General features: G+C 33.8%; 1 protein-coding gene across 1 annotated transcript in view; it reads right to left on the reverse strand.

The window, feature by feature from the left end:
- Positions 1-468: 468 nt before the first annotated feature.
- LOC142972919 (uncharacterized) overlaps positions 469-21,264 on the reverse strand; it is a 115,475-nt gene continuing 94,679 nt past the window's right edge. Inside the window, exon 4 of the mRNA XM_076114369.1 lies at positions 469-640. Within this exon, the coding sequence (XP_075970484.1) occupies positions 637-640 (4 nt within the window). The 3' untranslated portion in view covers positions 469-636. The remainder of the gene's footprint in view (positions 641-21,264) is intronic.

Below are 21,264 nucleotides of genomic sequence, written 5' to 3' on the forward strand. Positions count from 1 at the left end.
AAAATATTTCAAATATGCGTACATCCATCCTCACAAACTTTCTTATTTATATTATTAGTGGAATGAATATGAACTCATCAAGGCATGCATAATTGAAAACGCTTTTAGTAACATTTTTCGCTTTCTTGATAACATTTACAAGTTGAACATTTTTATTTAACACACCATTAGCATTACAGTCACAGATTATTGCGAGTTGAAGTTCAGTGATTTCAATCAGTTCTGATTATGATTAGGTCTACGCATCGACGACTTTTATTCATACTCAGGTCGTCTGGATTTAGGAATGTGTACTAATAAAATATTTTTATTATTCAATCTCCTCTCGATATTATTTTTACTCAAAACTTTTCTTTGAAGATATATTTCAAATAAACAATGAACGTATCTAGTAAACTTTTCGCTACGAATATTATTTACTCGTCGATGCTTTATTGTGATGGATATAAAAGTATTCAGATTCAATAATACTCAATGCATTTGCGACGCGAATGTTTTATTCATGCTCAAACATTTAAAACTCGTTCTTCTTTCCCTCGATACATGCTAGTTTTTTCATTCCGTACACGTATTTTCTGAAATGTTCATGTTTTTCTTTACTCACATTTCTTATCTGAAGTGTAAAGTTACTCTTTCTTACCTGTAACAAACAAATAATTTGATTAATAAAACATGTAATAAGCAAGACGGAAACATTGTTAAACAATGTAACGAAAGGGCATTTTCTCTCGTCACAATCTCACCCAATTTTGTAAATTAATGCGTGGAAATTATTCAAAAGCTCACAGTCTGACTCGAGATTTTGCAAGTACCTATATTTAAAATTTATCAATCCCCAGCCAGAAACACTTAATTCTAATAAGAAACCACAATCCAAGCTTACAAAGTTTCTGCAATTATCAAGACATCTTATTAAACATTTAAGTCGGTTTCATTTTGTTGAGTTCAACTTTACAGGGCTTATGGAAAATATTTTGTAGCAGATAGTGCACAAACTCGTTGGGTGTGTCAAGCTCAGTAACGATTTTATTAGTTTTTGTTTGAAGCTCACAAAGGTTTCGGTTTGTTTTTATTACCCCGGCGGTTTTGTCACGAACTTTGACAACTCCCGGCACGTTGTTTGTTGTGACAATGCCTTTGTAATGAAATATCTATGTAGGTACTCGTAGATCTACTTCGCGCTCGCTTCGGCCAAGCCATTTCCTAAGTGCTAGAGGGTCGGTTTTCAGTCCGATCTTATGTGGCTGATATTAAGTGCCATCTCACTTTAGAATATAAAGTTACGAGAATACTACCCTGTTAGGACTTAACACTAAACGTGCCTATTCTATTTCAAACATGCATTATCAATCACGAAATACAGATTCACAATAACTCACGCATGCATCATTGTAGTCAAGTACAGAAATTGTGAATTTAAAAATTGACAATACCTATTGGATTGCCATTACAGGTACTTTGTTGAAAACTTCACACAGCTGCGTTTCACAATGGAAGCCAACTGCTCACAGATTTTACTTTGTAGATAAATCACGAGATAAATGTTATTCAAGTCTCAGTTATTGATATCAGTGGACCGCTTCTTTCATAATGTACAAGATATTGAACTGAATGCAAAGAGCTTATCTATTAAATGGATTTTACAAGCTATAGTGATCCATTTCTCTTTGCACAATACAAATAAATTGCTTTTTGTTTTGCGCAAAAATTACCAAAATTACCCCATACCTTCAGCAATGTTTCGGGAGTAGGTTTTTATATCGTAAAATTCTATTATTTCATACATGATTGATTGGGAATTTTAACGGTTCAATAAAATCGCCATGATCGAACGCTTACCAGTTATAACTGTAATAACACATCTGTTTTAATTAATTTTAGATATTCACAACAAAATGGAAATTGCTGACGCTCTACGGACCGCATCTATAGAAGATTAATGTTAGAAGTAATTAAATGGCGGACCGCTAGCTTGACATTTTCAATAAACTTATAATTTGCTATCGGTTACTGTACACTTCATAATACCGTAGTGGCCGGTTATTATATTTTAGAAAGGTTACGATCCCTTATTTCGATCAAAAATCTTGAGCATTCCTCAAACATATCGAACCATTGTGATATTTGCCCCGGACCTATTTTTGTGAACACAGTAAACAATCTATTGTAGCGTTTCTTTTGTAATTTGAAACGTAACGGAAAGAAAAATAAACGCCGAAGACGTCCGTAAGAAGTGAAATGTTTGTCAAAGTATCGAATTTGAAAGCTTTGTTTCATGTCAATCCCCTCGGCTCAAATCTTATTGAGGATTTTGTAAGCCAGAACTTACGTAATTTATTCGTTTTAAGTTGACTGAAACATAAACATCAATAGTAGAACGTGGAAAATATTTGTTTTAGCAATAAACATAAATTTTGGGAGCGATTCCGGTCATGTGTCTTGCAATGAACGTATAATTTCAAGCTCGATTGAACTTACAATGTCATAAAAACGGGAACAATATTGGGTTAGCGGACACAAATATAATTTATAGTTGTCAATTTAACGCAATAATAAATATTTGACTCACATCTTTTTAGAGTTTTGAAAGGATCAACCGTAGTGGCGGTACTAATGTGGCATAATATATTTCATTGCCAACGTACCGAAGGTAAAAGTGAACGTCATTTACACTTAATAGAAATGAATACGTCGTTACCTACACTACTAATGATCACGGATGTGATAAGGCTACCCTAATAGTTCCCGAAGGCATCTTAAATGACTATTAAGAACTAACAAGTAATATTGGATTTTGCAACATTCTCATGGGGTTGGTTGCCGTTAGTTAATATTTTAACCAAATATAATTTTCTCATTTACCGTGATCTTTTCTCTACTTTCATCGCTTTTTTGGCTGAGAATCCAAGAAAATCGTTTCAGTTTCCCAATTCGTGGAAACACACCAAACAGATCAGCGAATGTGTTTGCAAAAAAGTAGCCACTCGAAATTTCAATTTAGAATATGATTGTTGAAATTCTCATCACGCGTCAAACGGTTTGATTGATACTGTCAATCTTCCTGAAACATTGTGTAGCTATTTTATGATGGTTTTAAACCTTATTACAGAAATTCCTTTAGATCCTCAACTCCATGGTTCCGACAATAAACCGCAATTGGTAGCAGGACACGGCAACAAGTGACTATAATTGCATTTACGTCGTTGCACCAACATTTTTCCATAGACAACATTTATTAATGGATTAGAGCCTTTTTTCTTTTTACATCGGCGGGACAGCTCCACTTAGTCCATTATTTCATTTACTATTTACGTGCACAGTCCACAATATTTCTAGCTTATATTAAAACTGACGACCGTATTTTCCCTTTTTTCGCTGAATAAAAAAATGGATTTAATCTATAGAGTATCTAACAAAATATTCATATGGATATGCAGAATCATGTCCGTAATTTACATTAGCACGTGTACAAAGTTTATTAACAAAAGGATTATAAATGTTACTCTTACGATCCGTAACAATGTAAACAGGGTTACAATTACAGCGAAATCCCTGCTTAAAGTCTCGTTTGGTATAAAGTATAATGAGTTAAAAGTTGGCAAAGTTGCGTTATAGCACACCAGTTATGGTTGACCGCCCATTGCTTATCTCCTAAACCCTTTTCCTCAATAAACTTTTAGTACTCGAGCACGATGATAAGCAGCAGACAACTCACATTTTTTATCCATTTTCTTGAAGATTTGTTAGAACAGACGTCAAAATGATAAGAGCGAAAAACTTTCTATAAACAAGAACTGACATTTCTCAGCATTAGTATTTTTTATGCAGGCACTGGTAAAAGCACACTTCAGCTGTTGCCGCACAGAACAGAGTGCTAATATAAGGAAGTGTACCGCAAACATTTTTAACATAAACTGTACTCTCCACAGACTTAGACTGTGTTTAATATTGGGGCTTACACAGTGTAATGGCATCCGCACACATTCTGTACTCTCCCGGAGACATCGACATGCAATATTCCCTTCCACCACGAGTCATTGAGTCAGGATTATGTAGATCCGCATACACGTCCATACTCTCAAAGGCGTTGTATACTGGAGAAGGCATATTAGCGTAAATTGACTTCCAGGCGACTTCATGAGTTGCAATTTTAGCACAGACAGTATCATAAAAGTGATTACTTTGCGAAGAAACGCAAGTGACTCAGAAAACGCTGTATATATTCTGATCTCTTAAAATGATGATGACCCCTCCCTCGACCAAAAATCCCTTGCCCAGCAGTGTAACAGTAACTGCTTAAAAAAATTACGATGAAATTTTGTAAACATTAAAATCAAAGGTTTCAAAACGAATTTCGAAATCGTTAAAAATGTTAACAAGACATTGTATTTTCGAATATTCTGCTCAAGATATTGTATTGTATTTATCTGTTTATTGATTTTGGTAGCGAGCATTGGACAAAGAGATTCATCGACAACGCAAACTAGAGCAATGAATCATTGGTGAACACAATAACGCGGCCGAATAATAAACTACATGGCACGTAATTGAATAGTTAAGTGAACAAATAAATAAACACAATATAATGCATGTTTCTCTGTTCTTCTCATCACGTTGTCCTTCTTTATTCACTTAGGGGTTTCTAACATTAACCATTTTGTAGAACTAGTTCTGTAATTTCCAATCCATTCGTTTTTTTTTCGAAATGTAATATGTGCCAAACTAGCATTTGCAGGGAGTTCTCAAGACTATTTTGTTCTTGCTGTTTAGTAACATATAGATGTTTTTAAGCGATAATGTAGCTTTCCATTAGTCAAAGAATTTTTGGAATCATTTCAGCAGTCTCAAAGATTTCCTCCCACAAACAAACATCGGTATAGACGCGATTATAGTTCATCACATCGACATCAAGACAATTATATCGATTGTTTACCAGCGCAACTCTATAAATCCAATCAAGACGGGATTTGTGGCATTCTTATTCATACAACATTGGTATGAATACGAAATAACGTCAGTCGGCGTGCGGTTAAGTGGATTAAGTCGATGACGTTCGGCCGAATTAACCGAACGCTCGGCTTCGATCCGAAATAACTCGAATGTCGAGATATGTATAGGCGATGATGGCTGCATAAACCAACTGTTATGATATCGTTTATGCATGTTAACACGTATACAATCAGTTTGTTGATGTACTTGCTATTTTTGATGGACTCAATTTCTTAGTATCCAGCAACACACTATGCAAGACGCTTACACAATTTTTAACAAGCCTCATGATTATTTTTACTCTCGATTGTTTCAGAACAAACCGGCGTACAATCAAAGTAGATCATAAGCCGATTTGAAATCAGGCTTAGATCAGAAATCTGCAGCCTGAGCTTAATGAAAATGTTTCACTATTCTCATCACTAGGTACTAAACTTAACTTGCGATCAATAAATGGCCATCTCACAAAACTTTGTTTAAATTGGTTTCGTTTTAATGAAAATGCAATAAAAACTGCAGTAATTATAATGGGGATGTTACCTTATTTCTAATTATTTAGTCAGATAAGCAATAGAGAATATTATTTACCAACACCCTGATAAAAAAAATCTGTGAGAAGATCTCCTGCTACTATCGACAAACTACGTATCGTGTGAAATGTTGTATGTAAAGTCGATCAGCGCCTCTAGCGGTCTCCGTAGGAACTATTGTTGAAGTAGTTACGATCTAAGTGTCAAATTTTCTATACTCAATAGTTCTGACTGTAGGATAAGAATAAACACACTGCAGGTGAGCTATCGCTAATTTTTTTATTAAAAACGAATCCACGCCTCTAGCGTGTTTCACATGAATTACTTTCTTCATGTATTTCAAATGTCAAACGCTCGCTTGTCGACAGTACTGACTGAGAAAAATCGCGCTACTCTTTGTTACCCCACTTCATTTTATATAGTTGGTCACATCCCTAGTGCGGGCATACAGTACACGAGGCATGTATTGGAAGTTTATACAATGGTATCATTCTCCGCGTGCGTTGTGTCGTGATTGCAACCGACCACAACAATTAGTACCACCTTCCGCCGCCACTGTTGCGGTGCAATCTCGGGATTACTCCGCAGATTAAATTACACGTTGCCCGTTAGATTAATTCGTTTATGAATTTAATCTGGTTTGTTTATATTGTGATACAATGTATTAAAATAAGATAATATTTTAACGCGTGATACTTTAATGTTATTTTTGTGATAGCTTATGATTAGTTTAGGCAGAGAAGGCTTTAAGTTTTCATAATTGTAAAACAAATACTTAGGTACTATTAAGTTTCTCAATAGCCCCAAATCAGACAAAAATGTTAACACTAACAAATATGAACTTAAATGTATATAAATATGACAAAAAAGTATGGCATTACTGGTTTCGACAATCATTTCCTTTGACCATTATTCGCACGTAAATACGAACCCTTATAAAGGTTTTAAATTCAAAGGATTCTTTTCAATAAAAAATTCAACTCATTCTCTAAATGCCATAATAAAATAGGGAAAGTAAATTTCCTTTTTCTTAGTGAAATAGACAATGTAAATTCGCCATAACTTCGTTCGCGGATGAATTATGCCTTAATAATGCGAACCTACGAAATTAGCCGCCTACGTAGATATTACCCACGCTTAGAATTTACCTATACGCGTACGTAATGAAGAAAGTAACGATAATTATGAAGCAAGCAATTATAAACCCCTTTTAGTTTTATTTAAAATATTCTCGTACTCGGCTCGAATATTTTCATAAAGATAATTGCTAAAATTGTTTTAATAAGATTATTTTAATTGAATATAATTTTTCTTCGCCTTCGCAATTCGCATTTAGAATGATGACACATTCTTTTTTATTTATTTATACCTTTGAATCTGTCACATTTTTTACCAAAATACATTCACACTGCATAAAGTTTCACACCCTTGACCCTATTGACTAGATAGATCTGGAAGCAACACAAAATAATTTAGCAATAAATAACGATTTGCGGTTCTTTCATATAACGTAATGTTATATCCAGGCCATTCCAGTGTTTGTTTAGTGGCAGCCTATTATCGCATTACTCGTATTTTGTGGCGTTACAGTCCTTTTTACATAAACTTATATATGACGCGTCACGATAGCCCTTGAAAGGCGTCGACGGCGTCCCCTCCCTCCCGCTCCCTTAGAAAAGTACACAATTCCTTATCGCATCGTCCCATCTTAACATAAATAGAGAGAGTATCTCTGTTTGTCTGTATAAACACTAGCGGGAGTCTATTAATGAGCGACACTGAAACAGGATAAGTTAGAAAAGTAAGTTGGCTCTGTCCCTCGGGTGAAGTTGTTATCAAATTATGGAGGAGATTATGGTCATTAGTCAATCAGCTTGTAGGTATTGCGCTGACCGCCGTCCTTTATCATATTACCGTCGTTTTATTTTTAGAACAATAATCAGGATTATGAGATTATTAGCTATCGTTTATCATACATCCCGTATGACAAGATGTACGGATGTGAGTGAGGCAAGGGAAGTTTGTAAGGATCGTATCAAGAGGTGTTCTTTGGTCTCTACCTACTCCTATGGGAAAAAGAGATGATATTATGTATGTATGTATTTTTCATTTATTTAACAATTTAGTGATTTTTTTATGAAAATTACAATGAAATAAAAATAAAGCTATGAAAAATTTATTTGGTTAAAAACTTTTCAAACTGTAAACCTACACGTTATATTACTAATCATGTATGAGGAATTGCTAAGTAACTAAAAAAACGCGCAATTTGTCTATTAAACTCTTAATAGAATATCAAAGAGCTGACAGAAATGAAAAATGCGTACTTTGTAATGAAAATTTTATTTATGCCTCGACCTTTTCACCTTTACTTAACCGATACTATAAAGCTTGCACAGCAGATATAATACAATATAAATGAAGTGTCCTGAATCATCGATATTCATTTATAAAGCGCCACTAATGGCCACCAACATTTCAATAACGAGTATAACGGTTACCGCGACGAATATTCATCAGGTATTAACTTTGTATTGCTATTAATAATGAACTGACGCGTAATTTATTAATACTAATAATACAAATAATTACAAGTGTTACTGTTTTGTGCTATTCAAATTATTTTTGTAAAAGCCTGTTGGTGTGTTGTTTATAAATTATCAGTAGGGTATAGTTATCACTAAGGTTTTAAGTCTTCGGACTTTTGCGAGTAGAGCCGATTGTAGCTAAATCTCAGATTCGTTTTAAAATTTAAAACTGGCCGTGTATATGACCGTTATTATCTTGCTAGTTAATTTCATAAAAAAATAAACACTACAGACCTTTCGATCAAATGCTAGATTCTACATTTGTAATTTTGTTAAGCATGTCAAGATTTAAAGTTATCAATAGATAAATTATTTGATTTAGATTTTGGGATTAAAAAATCTTGGTCGCCTCGAGAAATACTTAGTCATTGTACTCTATTAGACCAACTGGTAAAAAATACCATAATATACTGAAATATAATAAGGTCAGTTTAAATTTCTCACACAGCCTGTATGTGTGGGCTCAAAGAAAAACTTTGTGTATTCACCATCTGGCTTGAATTGCGACGAGTTGTTCAACTTTTCGGTTATATCCACATATTTAGACTTACGTTTATACGTAAACATACTGACTTAGCACAACTTTCCTCTCTTTGAGTGTGATTTTACATAAAATATGTTTTAAAGTATAATATAAATATTACATACAGCTATTCAAAGTTAAAGTAATTAGATGAGAACGGATTTACTTTATAAGAACGTTCAGGATACCTTGTTAAATCAAGAAAAGTCCTAAACAAGTTTCCAACTGCGACGCAACCTAAAACTTTAGCACTCAAGTTGAGAACTTATTAGTACTTTAAATGCCAGCCCTGACATGGGACCACTCGTATTCGCTACGGTGAAGAGGCTTCTTTAAAATAAAACTAAAATTGTAATTATTCTTAAGTTTCACTATTACATTCTTTAAGCAACATGATTAAATTCCTTGTAATATTTATACTCAAGAGTAAATTAGACAGCAGGGCTTACGTTAAACCTGTTGAAAGATATTTTGGAGTCGACTCCATTGATATTGCTGTGTTATTTCATTGTGACATTAAATTCCTTAAATAAATCCTTTAGTTCACCACTAGCGCTCTATCAAATGTCTAATTAAATCCAGCGATATCTCGGCGACTGCAAAATGTTAAATATTTATGAACGCTTGGAATATCTCTTTGCGATTTTATTATTCACTTTACTCAAAAAAGCGCACTTGATAAAGTGCTCTGAAATTTTGGAAAGTCCTGTCCAAGTAGCTTAGTGCTCACATATTTCTTTCGTCTCCCGTCTCCGCTTGAACAATCCGGCATTCTGCCAAGGTTTACATTTACCCTGTCACTACTTTCTTTTATGCGACTACATTCTCAAATAATTGTGCAGACTTTCTTTGTTTATAATCAAAACAGACTTAAATACACTTAAATATGAATTAAAAGTAACATAGAAAGGTATATAAAAGCGTAACTAGTGTCTATAGACTTTATTTCGCCACAGCATTCAGTTATTATGGCCAATGCCCAAAAAAACAAAAACAAAAACGGAATGGCGATACTATTTTGCAATTGATACGCAGCGTCAGATCGCTAACTAAAAATTCCGACCAGCGGTTTTCGATTTGATTACTCTGCATTGTTTTCAGTGATTGTATTGCGTCATGACTATCCATGTTGATCAACGATAACAGCCACGTCAGGTCAACCAAATAAAAAAATAACCTAAGAATCTATGACATTCATAGCGTTGTATTTACGCACACAATGGTTACAAATACCAAATTTTTGGAAATACATACAGATTTTTATTAATTATTAGGTATATAATTAATTAATCTTAACATAAACAGACACAAAAGATAGGAATCTATCACAATTGTTGAAAACAAAGCTTATATTCAAAAAACTGGTCGGCGTAAAAGAGGTTCCCCAATATAAAAAAATGTACAATCGCACACGATTGACGATTGTTGATACATAACTTCACGTTAACAGTGTACTACACAAAAGTCTTAATTTTCAGAAGCACAAACATTTTACTAGTTTCGGTTTCCTTGAGTATTGACAGAATCAGGTTTTTCGCGGAATCAAAGGATCGCTTTCACGGAAAACCGAGAAGTCACCGCGAAAACCACCTTAAAAGATTCCGAACCACAAACAAATCGAAGGCTTGACTTCAATCCGACTTAAATCCTCAAACATTATTGAGCTTCTAATTAAACTACTGACAGCCAACTATTTGGTATGTAGCGGAATTCATTTCAGTAATTACCGGTTGGTTTGTTTGAATTAATTAACGCTTAGGCTGCGGATTTTCATCATTTCATGTTATACCGAGGAATCCTGAGTATTTATGCTCTTATCCTCCGTCGAGGGATTTACGCATATTCACCCATTATTGCGGTGCAGCCATATTACGATTAAATTTTAATACACGTTAATTTATTATTCTCAAGCTCAATACGTTGTTGAATAAAGCCATATTGGTTTGCGTGAGTATTTTCAATTTAAATTTATTAGCAATGGAACAAATTGAGTATACTGTACGCGATTTAATTTAAAAATATCAACTTAATGAGTAGCAGCGTATATACTGAATTTTCGGGTCCAAAATTGGCAAAATTTTTCCTAACTTATAACTTGATTACCTACTGACAAAAAGTCGACTAAGATTTGGCAACATAAGTAGTATAATAATAAACTTTTATACTTAAATGTCGAGCACTGAATTAATCTACCAGAAGGGTAAAGAAATGGTTGAAATATTAATATCATTTTATATTTCAGTCCTCTCCACCGACCTTATTCGATTAAGGTTGAATTCAAATCATTGTCCATAAATAATCTCTTTAACTAAAAATATGGAAATGAGTAGTACGGTCTAATTTATTTCAGAATAGCAAACTTGCTAATCCTAAAATAACTGTGCGTAAAAGCCGATTGACCTCTTTTATATTCCGATTACGTTTAGGCAGTATAAAAACAACTCTAGCGACAAGTAACCGAGAAAAATATCAATGGCTAAGTAAAAGTTTTATAGTCCAAGTTATAGGCAATATTATTGAACGTGCAGCAACAGTCGTTATATTTTATAGTTAGACTAGTTGTTACGTGCTGGTTCGTTTGGCAAAATACGAAACTGAAAGCATTCGCGGCTCTATCGTCTGTGTCTTTTAGTAGTTTTTACTATTTCCTGTCCCTCTTTCGCGAAGATTATAGGAGAGGAACAAATTAGATTATGTAGAGCTAGCAATTTTGTTAACTAGTTTTCGTTAGCGTAACTTCATTTAAGGGTTAAACTAGATTCCGATTGATTTAGTCAAAACGAATCAATTTATTTTCTGTTTTAATTCAAAATTCAATGTACCTAACTATATAATGCTTTATAAATGAGGAGTCATACAAGTATTACTAGAATTTAGTGATAACAAAGTCAAATTGTTTCACATATCTTCAGAAATTCGCAAGTATTTATACTTATCATAGTAAATCCTTAAGACATATGTAAATTCGGTCAGTTCGTCTCAATTTGACTGGTGTAAGAAGATTACGGAGGGTTATCTATTACAATCAAGCAAACGTTGGGCTGGAAGTAAATCTCTATAACCGCAGCACATAATTCCTGTCATGTGTTTAAGAAGTTAAGCCACAAACAGCGGTAACTTGACGGCTTTGAAGGTCGGTTATGCATAATTAGTGAGAGTTTGCTAGTCTTACAACCGACACAATAAACTCTCGGTTAATTGTTTTACAGTTTAACTTTGACCGGCGAACAGATTGACACGACCATTTCTAACTCGTGAATATTGTTTATTTGAAAGAAGTGTTTCATCTATCTGAAGACGTCTTAAAGTAGCTATTACGTCATACGCGACGATATTTTTTCCGATGTCAATAAAATCCATAATAAAGAAGTATCGCCTATTTAACCGACATCAAAAAAGAAAGAGGAACACAATTGGTCACTTTTTCATAACTGGCTTCATTATTACCACATTAACAAAATCAAGTACATTGAAACGTAATGTATTGGGTATTAGCCCAAAATAAGTTAAAATTTACGTGAAAAATTTTATCAGATATTTTGAGCACATAATAAACATTATTTATACGATTGTACTTAACAAGGTACCTACTCGTAGAATAGAAAAATATCACAGTTCAGCACGCGAGGTAATAAGGTGATAATAAGCCTTACACCTCCCGAGGGTAATACCGCTTTTTACCCTACTATGCAAACTTATATTCATATAGAATAAATAAAACATATCAAATATATTTTCCACATCCATTAATCTCCAAATCCTGGTTTATGATACTTGTTAGCAAGACATAATAATTTTAAAGTCTATAATTTTCATAACTAAACAGAATTACAAAAAAATTGACAATTACAAGGTTACCGTTCTATAATATCCTGGAGGAAGATAAAACACGGCCGTGCCACTTTTTATTGCTCGACTTGCAAATGCTTCGGTTTCTAGTCTCTGTCTACCCCTATGGGAAGAAAGCGTGATTTTATGTATTAATGCAAGACAAAATTTCTTGAAATTATGATACAGATTCGCGAGCAAAGCCCAGTTACATAATACAATACAATATATTATTATAGCTACGTAGGTTTAAGGATTTACTAGAAACTATGTCGCTAGCAATAAAGAATAATTATCCCAATTGGTTTAATTGTTCTGGATAGAAGTGATTGAGACAATTTCGCGACAGACGATGACAATTGACCTCTTTACTTCTTTATCTGGCCTTCGTGTTACGTCATCGTACATTGCATATTCTCTACGGTACATGGTATAGACGTTTTTGTTATTAGGTTAATGTGTATCGTTATCAATTTTATACTGAATTCTAAAAGAATCGTTACTTAGCATCAAGTTTGATTCCTTTTAGTATATTAGTTGAACACTGTCGCAATTCCCTACCACTATCGACAACCGACGACAAAAAAAATTGTATGACATTCGGTTCAGCGCCTCTAGCGGGCGTCGTAGGAACTATTTTGGCAGTACATTTTGAATGTCATATTCTCGATACTCGATGGTTTCTATTGAAGATAATAATTGTCCTACAGATGCTTAGTATTCGTTATCGGCAAAAAGCGAGATGTATGTATATAATTCGAGGTTTTGCACCATAATTAAAATGATGGCAAAATAACTACAATTTAACCACTTGAGGCAATTTGAGAATATAGTAACTAATAACCAAAACTCGGGGCTTAGGAACCGAAACCTCGTAAATAGTGAGACTACACATTATCACTAGAACGGCATAATATATTATGAGTGGAAAATGTTTTAGAACAACTGTGGACATCAACAATACTGAACCACCTAACACAGACCCAAGCTTTTGGATGAAAATTGAAACAACAATGTGAATCTAGAACGTGGCCGATACATGACGCTATTCAAAGCATTCAAATTCACTTACAGACCGTTTCACATTCATTTGCAAGCTCATTGTTTTGCTGTTTAACTTCACAAATGCTATTCCACTCACTGTTTATTAACTGGGATTATCTTCACGTGGAATTAGGGTATATTATTATGATCCTTTGATTTTTGAGTTTAGTCCGACAACTTAGCAGAAAGTCTTAAAAGGTATGTATAATTGAGATTTAGGAGTATGTTCTAATAAAAAATGTCGTAGCTAATAAGCAAGTGTCAGTTGAATTAGCGGGTGAATAACGTTCTAAATAGTATATTTTTGGCCTATATGCCTCTACCACCCGCAAACCTTGTATGCAAGGCCCTTTACTAAGTTATTGGACTAAAGTATGTTATAATATCAAGATTAGTCTTCTTCAAGTACTTTTGAAGAGCCAAATAAAAGACATAAAGGGTGGAAATTGATGACGTTACGTCGCAAATTATTAGAAAAGTATACCGCGTTTATTTGTAGAGGAAGCTTTCGTTCAATATAATATAGTATCGTAATTTCATTTTCTAAACATAATTCCGTATCGTATTTTGTATTCAACTTACGGCACAAACGACTCGAGAGAATAGAACAAAAACTCACATTCCGTTGACGGAACCCAAAAAATACTTTTTAAACAAGATCTTGTTATCACTTATGTCGCCAACTTACATGTTACGTAAAAAGTTAAAACTACAAAGTTTTTGCTAAGTTCGAAGAAAAATCCTGAGGAAAATATATTTATAAAATCACACTATGTTCCCACGGGGGAAGGCAAAGACCAAAGGACGCCACTCACATGCCAGTATACCTTCAAAACTTCTTTTGGTTAGTTCAAGTTCATATACGTCTTACTGTGCTACGAATTTTTGAAGAACAACACCCATATGATCTGTATATATTTAGGGACTAGCTGACCCTCGCAACTTCGCTTGCGTCACAAGAGAGAGAATAGGACATATTTTTTCCCGTTTTTGTAACATTTTTTACGTCATAGCGTGATGTTATGTAACCTATAGCCTTCCTCAATAAATAGGCTATCCAACTCTAAAATAATTTTACAATTCACACCAGCATTTCCTGAGATTAGCGTGTTCAAACAAACTATACAATTTTATAATAGTATAGATTATAATATTCCTGTGTTTCTATTTATTTCTGCACAGTGATCTCTGTCATCATTATATCTATGAATTGCTCTTTTTCAATTCATATCACTACGTCTTTTACAAATAGTAGATTCTGCAGAAACGTTTCAACAAGTAACTTTTCTCCTCCAGAAGGAAATCAATACGACATCGACTGTAGTCATCAATAATTTTGTAGGTACAGCTACATACAGTAGTTTGCTTTGAGAGTACGAAGTAACTGTAAATCCTTTGAATGCACTGCATCTTTATTGAAAATCCCGCGCTTATTCTCTTGGTAAAGGAATACTATGAATACTTTAAGTTAGTCGATCGCGGGTCTTAAATCACGAATAATCTTGCTTTTAGCTATCAGGTACTTTATAAAGAAAATAAGTTCGGTATTATTTTTCATATATTTCTCCTATAATCCCTAAAGATTGCCTCCAGGAGACTAGTTTCTATTATCATATTATTACCTAAGAATTTCGTAATTTTAAATTAGAAATACTTTTCTTCATAGTAAATTTACGGTTTAGCTCACAAATAATTATTCGTTTTAAGCTGTTTAGTTTGATACTACCATACTACTGATTCCATTCGCGGTCCAATTTCAAAATTTTGTAATCTGGGGGCACGGAAGTGCCCCCGCAAGTCGAGCAAAAAAAAAGCGGCACGGCCGTAACATCCTTTTCTCGAAGCAATTCGGGCTATTTTTGACACCCCTATAATTTCGTTGTGGATAAAACAAGAAGCCTGGATTTTAGCAACTAATCAGTCATTGTATAAACACGGTATATTTAAAATTTCATTCAATTTGAACCAGTAGTTTAGGAATGACAACTTGTTAAAATTTTGAATTTTGTCACTCACTGATTCACTGACTCACTGACTCACTGACTCACCGATCATCAAAAGTCTAAGGTACTTCTAGCAGACTTAGAAGCTTCAAATTTAGAATACAAATGGGGTTTAGTGTCTTAATCATGGGAAAAATTTTATATTTTCTAATTTCGGTCCAGTTTTCTAAATACACCAACTGCAACAATAACTTTGTAATCCCATATAAATGTATAAGATTACAAGGTTACATTTGCAGTTAATGAATTGTGAAAGGTGTAAATAGGTACCTACTATATGAGGCATAACGGGAGGGGGTATAGGGTGGGTAAGGGTGTTTAGCCCATGAAACTGAACAACATTCCCATAGGAAAATATGTAGTATTATGAAAAAAAAAACGTCTTTCCATACAAATTGGACTTATGTTCGCTCTACAAAAAGAAGTGAGATGCCATCAAAAACATTCTGTAAAAACCTCAAGTCTCGCCGTAAAAAGTTGTGAGATCTATATAATACCAAGTCGATTAATCTATTTAGTCTCTACTTAAAGGACCTTGTCTTAAGTTATTACGTATGTTATTAACATGCCAATTAAAAAAAAATACTTTTAAAACAAATAGATCGACTTGGTCATCGCAAGAAAACACAAATTCGCCATTAAAATTTTAGGAGCATTAACTTCTCGTCGTGCTGTCTGTGATAGAAACTAATAATCAAATCATGCGATGGCCAGGTCGGTCTATTTGTTTTAAAAGTATTTTTTTTTAATTGGCATGTTAATAACATACGTAATAACTTAAGACAGAAGGTCCTTTAAGTAGAGACTAAATAGATTAATCGACTTGGTATTATATAGATCTCACAACTTTTTACGGCGAGACTTGAGGTTTTTACAGAATGTTTTTGATGGCTTTACTTTACATTTGTCTACATTGTGGGTAAAATTATAATTTTGATTGAAATGTATGTACCTACCTACTTATGTTTTCGCGCATTTAAAACACGATTATTCAATGGTTTACGTAAGGTTATTCATTTTTCATTATAATCCTCCATTTATGAATTAAAAATACGTTTATAAAAGGCAATTCACGTCCCGAGTGTTCGTCAATCATCGTGAAATTGGAAAAGTTCAGCAAAGTTCCAATTTTTTATTTATCTTAAGACTCTTGATCGAAAATGGTTTTAAATAATCGTAAGTAAATACGGAAGAGATATAAATTGTATTAAAGCTTTATGAATGATTAATTTACTTATAAGCCTGTTATATTTTACTTTACTTTGTTAAGTCCTATAATTAATTATATTTGCAAAAGAAATTCGGCTTATAACTAAAATATACTGTCATTTACTTACTTTAGTATACTTGTATGAACCGATGTAATAGACATAGTGTTAGTTTGTTTGATTTATTTAGACCTCTCGCGTACAAACGGGGCCAGGTATAGTAAAAGCCACATAGAAACGAACAACAGCAAGGTTAAAATCACACACTATCACTGCACTATCTCAATCAAAATTCCTGCTAAAGCAACTAAATTGCAAACTGTAGGGAATATTCAAGCATCTACAAGCAACTACAAAGTTTTCCAGTTTTCTTTTATTCCTATTTCACAGTAAGTCCATCAATGTAACTGTCTTAACAATAAAACTTTTGATTTGTTCAGTTATTTACATCACAAGTTGAGTATCGATCGTATTCTCGGAGTCTTCATCTCGTATAAAAGCATTTGAAGCCGTAAACTGTAAAACAGATGTCCACTGGGACGCTCTGTTTGTCACGACACCGACATGACATGAAGAAAGCTTTCTACCGTAACGCCAGAATGCAGCGCTGCACTCGACAAGATTATTACTAACAGTTAAACTCCAACTGAAGCAAATTTATACCTCGATTGCTTCCAAAATTTTCGTATTAACAAATCGAGTCAGAACGGCTTTTATATGTCAGCGATTTCGTTACTTTTACCTCAGTTCTACAGCTTTCTAGATAAATGGATGAACTCTGACTTAGTCAAATCGGAAAATCCTATCTCGTACCTTTGACGTGAACTTCTTTCACGACCTGAGTATCATAAAATCCATTGCGTGTTGCTAAAAGCACCTATAAATGAGAACGAATCGAATTTATAGTGACGTAGGTTACGCTGTAATGTTAGATATTAAATAAATGTATTAGTGTCGTGTCTCAGCCGAAGGGAATCCCCGAGAGAATCAAATGCCAGTAAATACGAGTATATCAGCGATAATTTAGGTGTGACATGTGACGAGTTTATCGCCACATGCCGACGACGGCCCGGTGTCGGATTATAATTAAGGCAATTCACTAATAGAAATAATGGCATTAAAAACCTTTTTTAAGTCGTTTGGGTACCAACAAACCTAATAAATTGAATAGTACCTATGATCAATTGCTCACTTTATTCTTAGAATGTTATTTTTTTTCTAATAAGTTACATTTTCCGAGATTTTTCATAACGTAACAGCAATACACCGGTACGAGTCATGGAAAATATACTTCAAAAGAATTCATGTTTTTTAAATCTTGTACGGTACATCGTCGACGCAGACCAAATCTGCTGTCGAGACAGCAATTTATCTGGGTTTAGACTTTCAGAAAACTCATTTGGAGGGTCAAGTTACCAGATTTATACAGCCGTTGGACGTAATGTGTATTATAGACCCATTTCTTACGTTTAATGTCCAACTAAGACGAGGAGAATGAACAAAGTTAATGTTTAGTATTGGAACCTCCAACAACTATGTGTTTAGGATATTAATTGCCGATTATTTATGGATTTTATGTAGCGTTTTGGTTATAATTATGTATAAGATTCGCTTCGTAACTTAATGGTTAATCAATGCAGATATTGCAGTGCATAAAGGTATCCAAATCAGTGATGTGGTTAATGCAAATGATGCTGAAATAGAAGGTATACCACATTGTTTATGAGCTGAAAGTACCGCTAATTACATTGACCACCGGTTTACCTGTTGACCGATAATGACATCCAGGTAAAACAAATTACTGTTGTTTCTCGTCGAGTTAAGGATAATGGAAGACTACAATATTCGTTTGTTAAATTATATATTCAATGAAGCTAATAAATATAACTACACTTCTTTCATTTTGTTACAGTTTAATAATATTAGTCTAGCAGATTTTTTCTAATATATGTTTGTAAACGTATTCGAGCTCCATATTTTGAAATCATTAATATTATCAAAAAACAAATAAGTGTAAAAGTAATTTTATTCGCAACACTGACTTTTTTACTTTCGTTCAAATAATAAACTAACATTTTTGCTACAATTCCCTTTAACATTTAATTTAACAAATTGAAAATTTTCACTAAAATATACAATTCTTTATAGGCTAGTTGGAAGTCACATGTGATTTGAATATGCAAATTGTAGTTACGTTTAATTTGGTCAGGCCGACTGGGAGCGTTTGTACCTTTACGTTATAGCTCGTTATGTAATGAGTCTAGCTTTAGCTTTAGCCTCAAAATATAACTGCCTACTCCATTATACGTACCCATACGTCGCATTAAAACCACCCTGTATTAAGGATACACATGGTTGTCTTACTAAATACTGAAACGTCATTTTAAGTGGTAGTAAAGCAGTTATAGCCAGTGGTTTAAGCCTTTTACGCAAGTTGCCGAGTATTTAAAACTAAGGAAATATTTCAATCGCTTTTTGATAGAGTCGTGTGTGTATTTAACGTTATTATGTGTAGAAATACCGATGTGAATAAGATTATCCAAGTTTCCTAGATTACAGTTTAAATCTGAGCTACGAAGAGGTGATAAAATAAACAATTTATAGTCATTTCATAAATTACGGCGTCGAATAAATATAAAATGCTAAATTAATGTTTACCTTTAATTTTACACAGGGATAATTTCGTGCGTCTTTTAAAGAATGAAACTTCTTGTATCAAAGAAAAAGAAAATCAATGAATTGAAAAATCAAAAGATATTAACGGAATCTATGTATACATATACCTTCTAAAACTTCAATTGGCACGTTAGGAAAACTTTATGAACACGCGCGGCCAATATTTTAGAGATATTCAAGACCGGTGTAGTTTAATTAACTTCTACAATGTCTCATGTCCTCATAAACGCAATACTCTCACGTACATAAAAGCTTACCAACAAACTTTGGCGTCAACTCATAAAAACGCTCGTACGTTTGACGGCATTTCGCGTGTCAAACGTTGGTAATCTTCACACTACGAAGGCCTAAAAAGCAGTACATCCATCTTAATTATTCATGGGGAAGGTATCGATCCAGTCTTGGCCGCCATCTGTTCACTGCCACCCGTCTCCCACCTTTCGACTCCTCGCAAACTCTGTTTCAACGTACCAAAATTATTTTGTTATCTAATCCAGTTGTGCCTATTGTGGCTTTGATACAGGTATTATCTTCCCTTTGTTATTTTCTTTCTAATTTCACACTAATCCAGGGCCGTCGCCTCTGAACAGAAAGAGGTGAGTTTAATTTGTTTTGTTTTATCCTTTTTACTTTTGATCTTCTGTCGCGCTAGTGACAACGAAAATTTCAAAGTTTAAACAAGACTCACTGTGTGGCAAAAATACGAGTATTTATAGCTACACGAGTTGATTGTTCGGATAAATGTTTTGTAAATGTAGTGTAAAATGTATGGTAAATGTAATAAATGTAACAACTTTACCAAAGGGGGGTTCGGCAATAGATATATTATTAAAAGAGTGGTAATAGTAATTTCTACAGCCCGAAAGTACTATTGTTCATGACATTCACTACCTTAGTTTCATAAAGAAATCAGAAATTAAATGGCAGGAGGTATACCTACTCATGTTCAAATACAATAATCACTTGAATGTAAGTAATGTAACAGCCCTGTTAGTGAATATTTTTAATATTTCTGCAACAGACAAGAACACGGGACAGGATACTAAAAATTAAGCCGCCTTTTTAGTCTGGAGAAAGTTACGAGACTAGCAATTACGTAGTAAGATTTACTGCAAAAATCCCTTACCCTTTTCGACTTCTGAGCAATGGGATGAATACAAAATACTGAGGTTTTACTAATGAAAAGTCTCGTTAAAAAAACAAATTAATTACGACTCGAATCCAATGTCAAGCCCTTTTGAATTTCACAAATCTATTTACTTACTCAGAATTAATTGTTTTCGAGAGTTTTCTAATTATTTAAATCCCTACGGTGTAATTATTTTTCAATAGCGAAATAGGATCAAACAAATGATGCAAAAGAGAAGAAAATCCATTGTAATACCGAAGCTGTGTTTAACATAATAGTGCTTAATTGCTATAATTATACTCCTGATGAAACCTTCTTAATTAAAGTTGTGACAGTTTTACATTATTATAGGTGAAAAGTCGCATTTAATATGCATGAAATGTCTGTTATAGAAATCTCTTAGTAGGCCGAATCTTTGCGTCGATAACATGGTTGGTTTAAAATAATCAGAACACAGTCACAAATAATTTCAAATAGAATAAAATTAGGTTTATAATTCTACGTAAAATAGCACTAGGAACTTAAAAGATTTAAAATAAGCTTGCAATATATGCATGAAATATTGAGACCATTGTCATTCTATTTTCAAGCAATCTGTTCACCACGATCGAATTTTAATCATATGTAGGTTGACACAAATCCCTTATTTATCAAAGAACATGTAAAAAAAGATTAAAGGCGATTGACGGATCTAAAAGGATGTTGGTGTCGTGTGAAGCCGGGCCGATTGAGCGGCGGGGCTAGCG

The sequence above is a fragment of the Anticarsia gemmatalis genome, chromosome 5 (assembly GCF_050436995.1).
Source record: "Anticarsia gemmatalis isolate Benzon Research Colony breed Stoneville strain chromosome 5, ilAntGemm2 primary, whole genome shotgun sequence".
In the NCBI taxonomy this organism is placed as follows: domain Eukaryota; kingdom Metazoa; phylum Arthropoda; class Insecta; order Lepidoptera; family Erebidae; genus Anticarsia; species Anticarsia gemmatalis.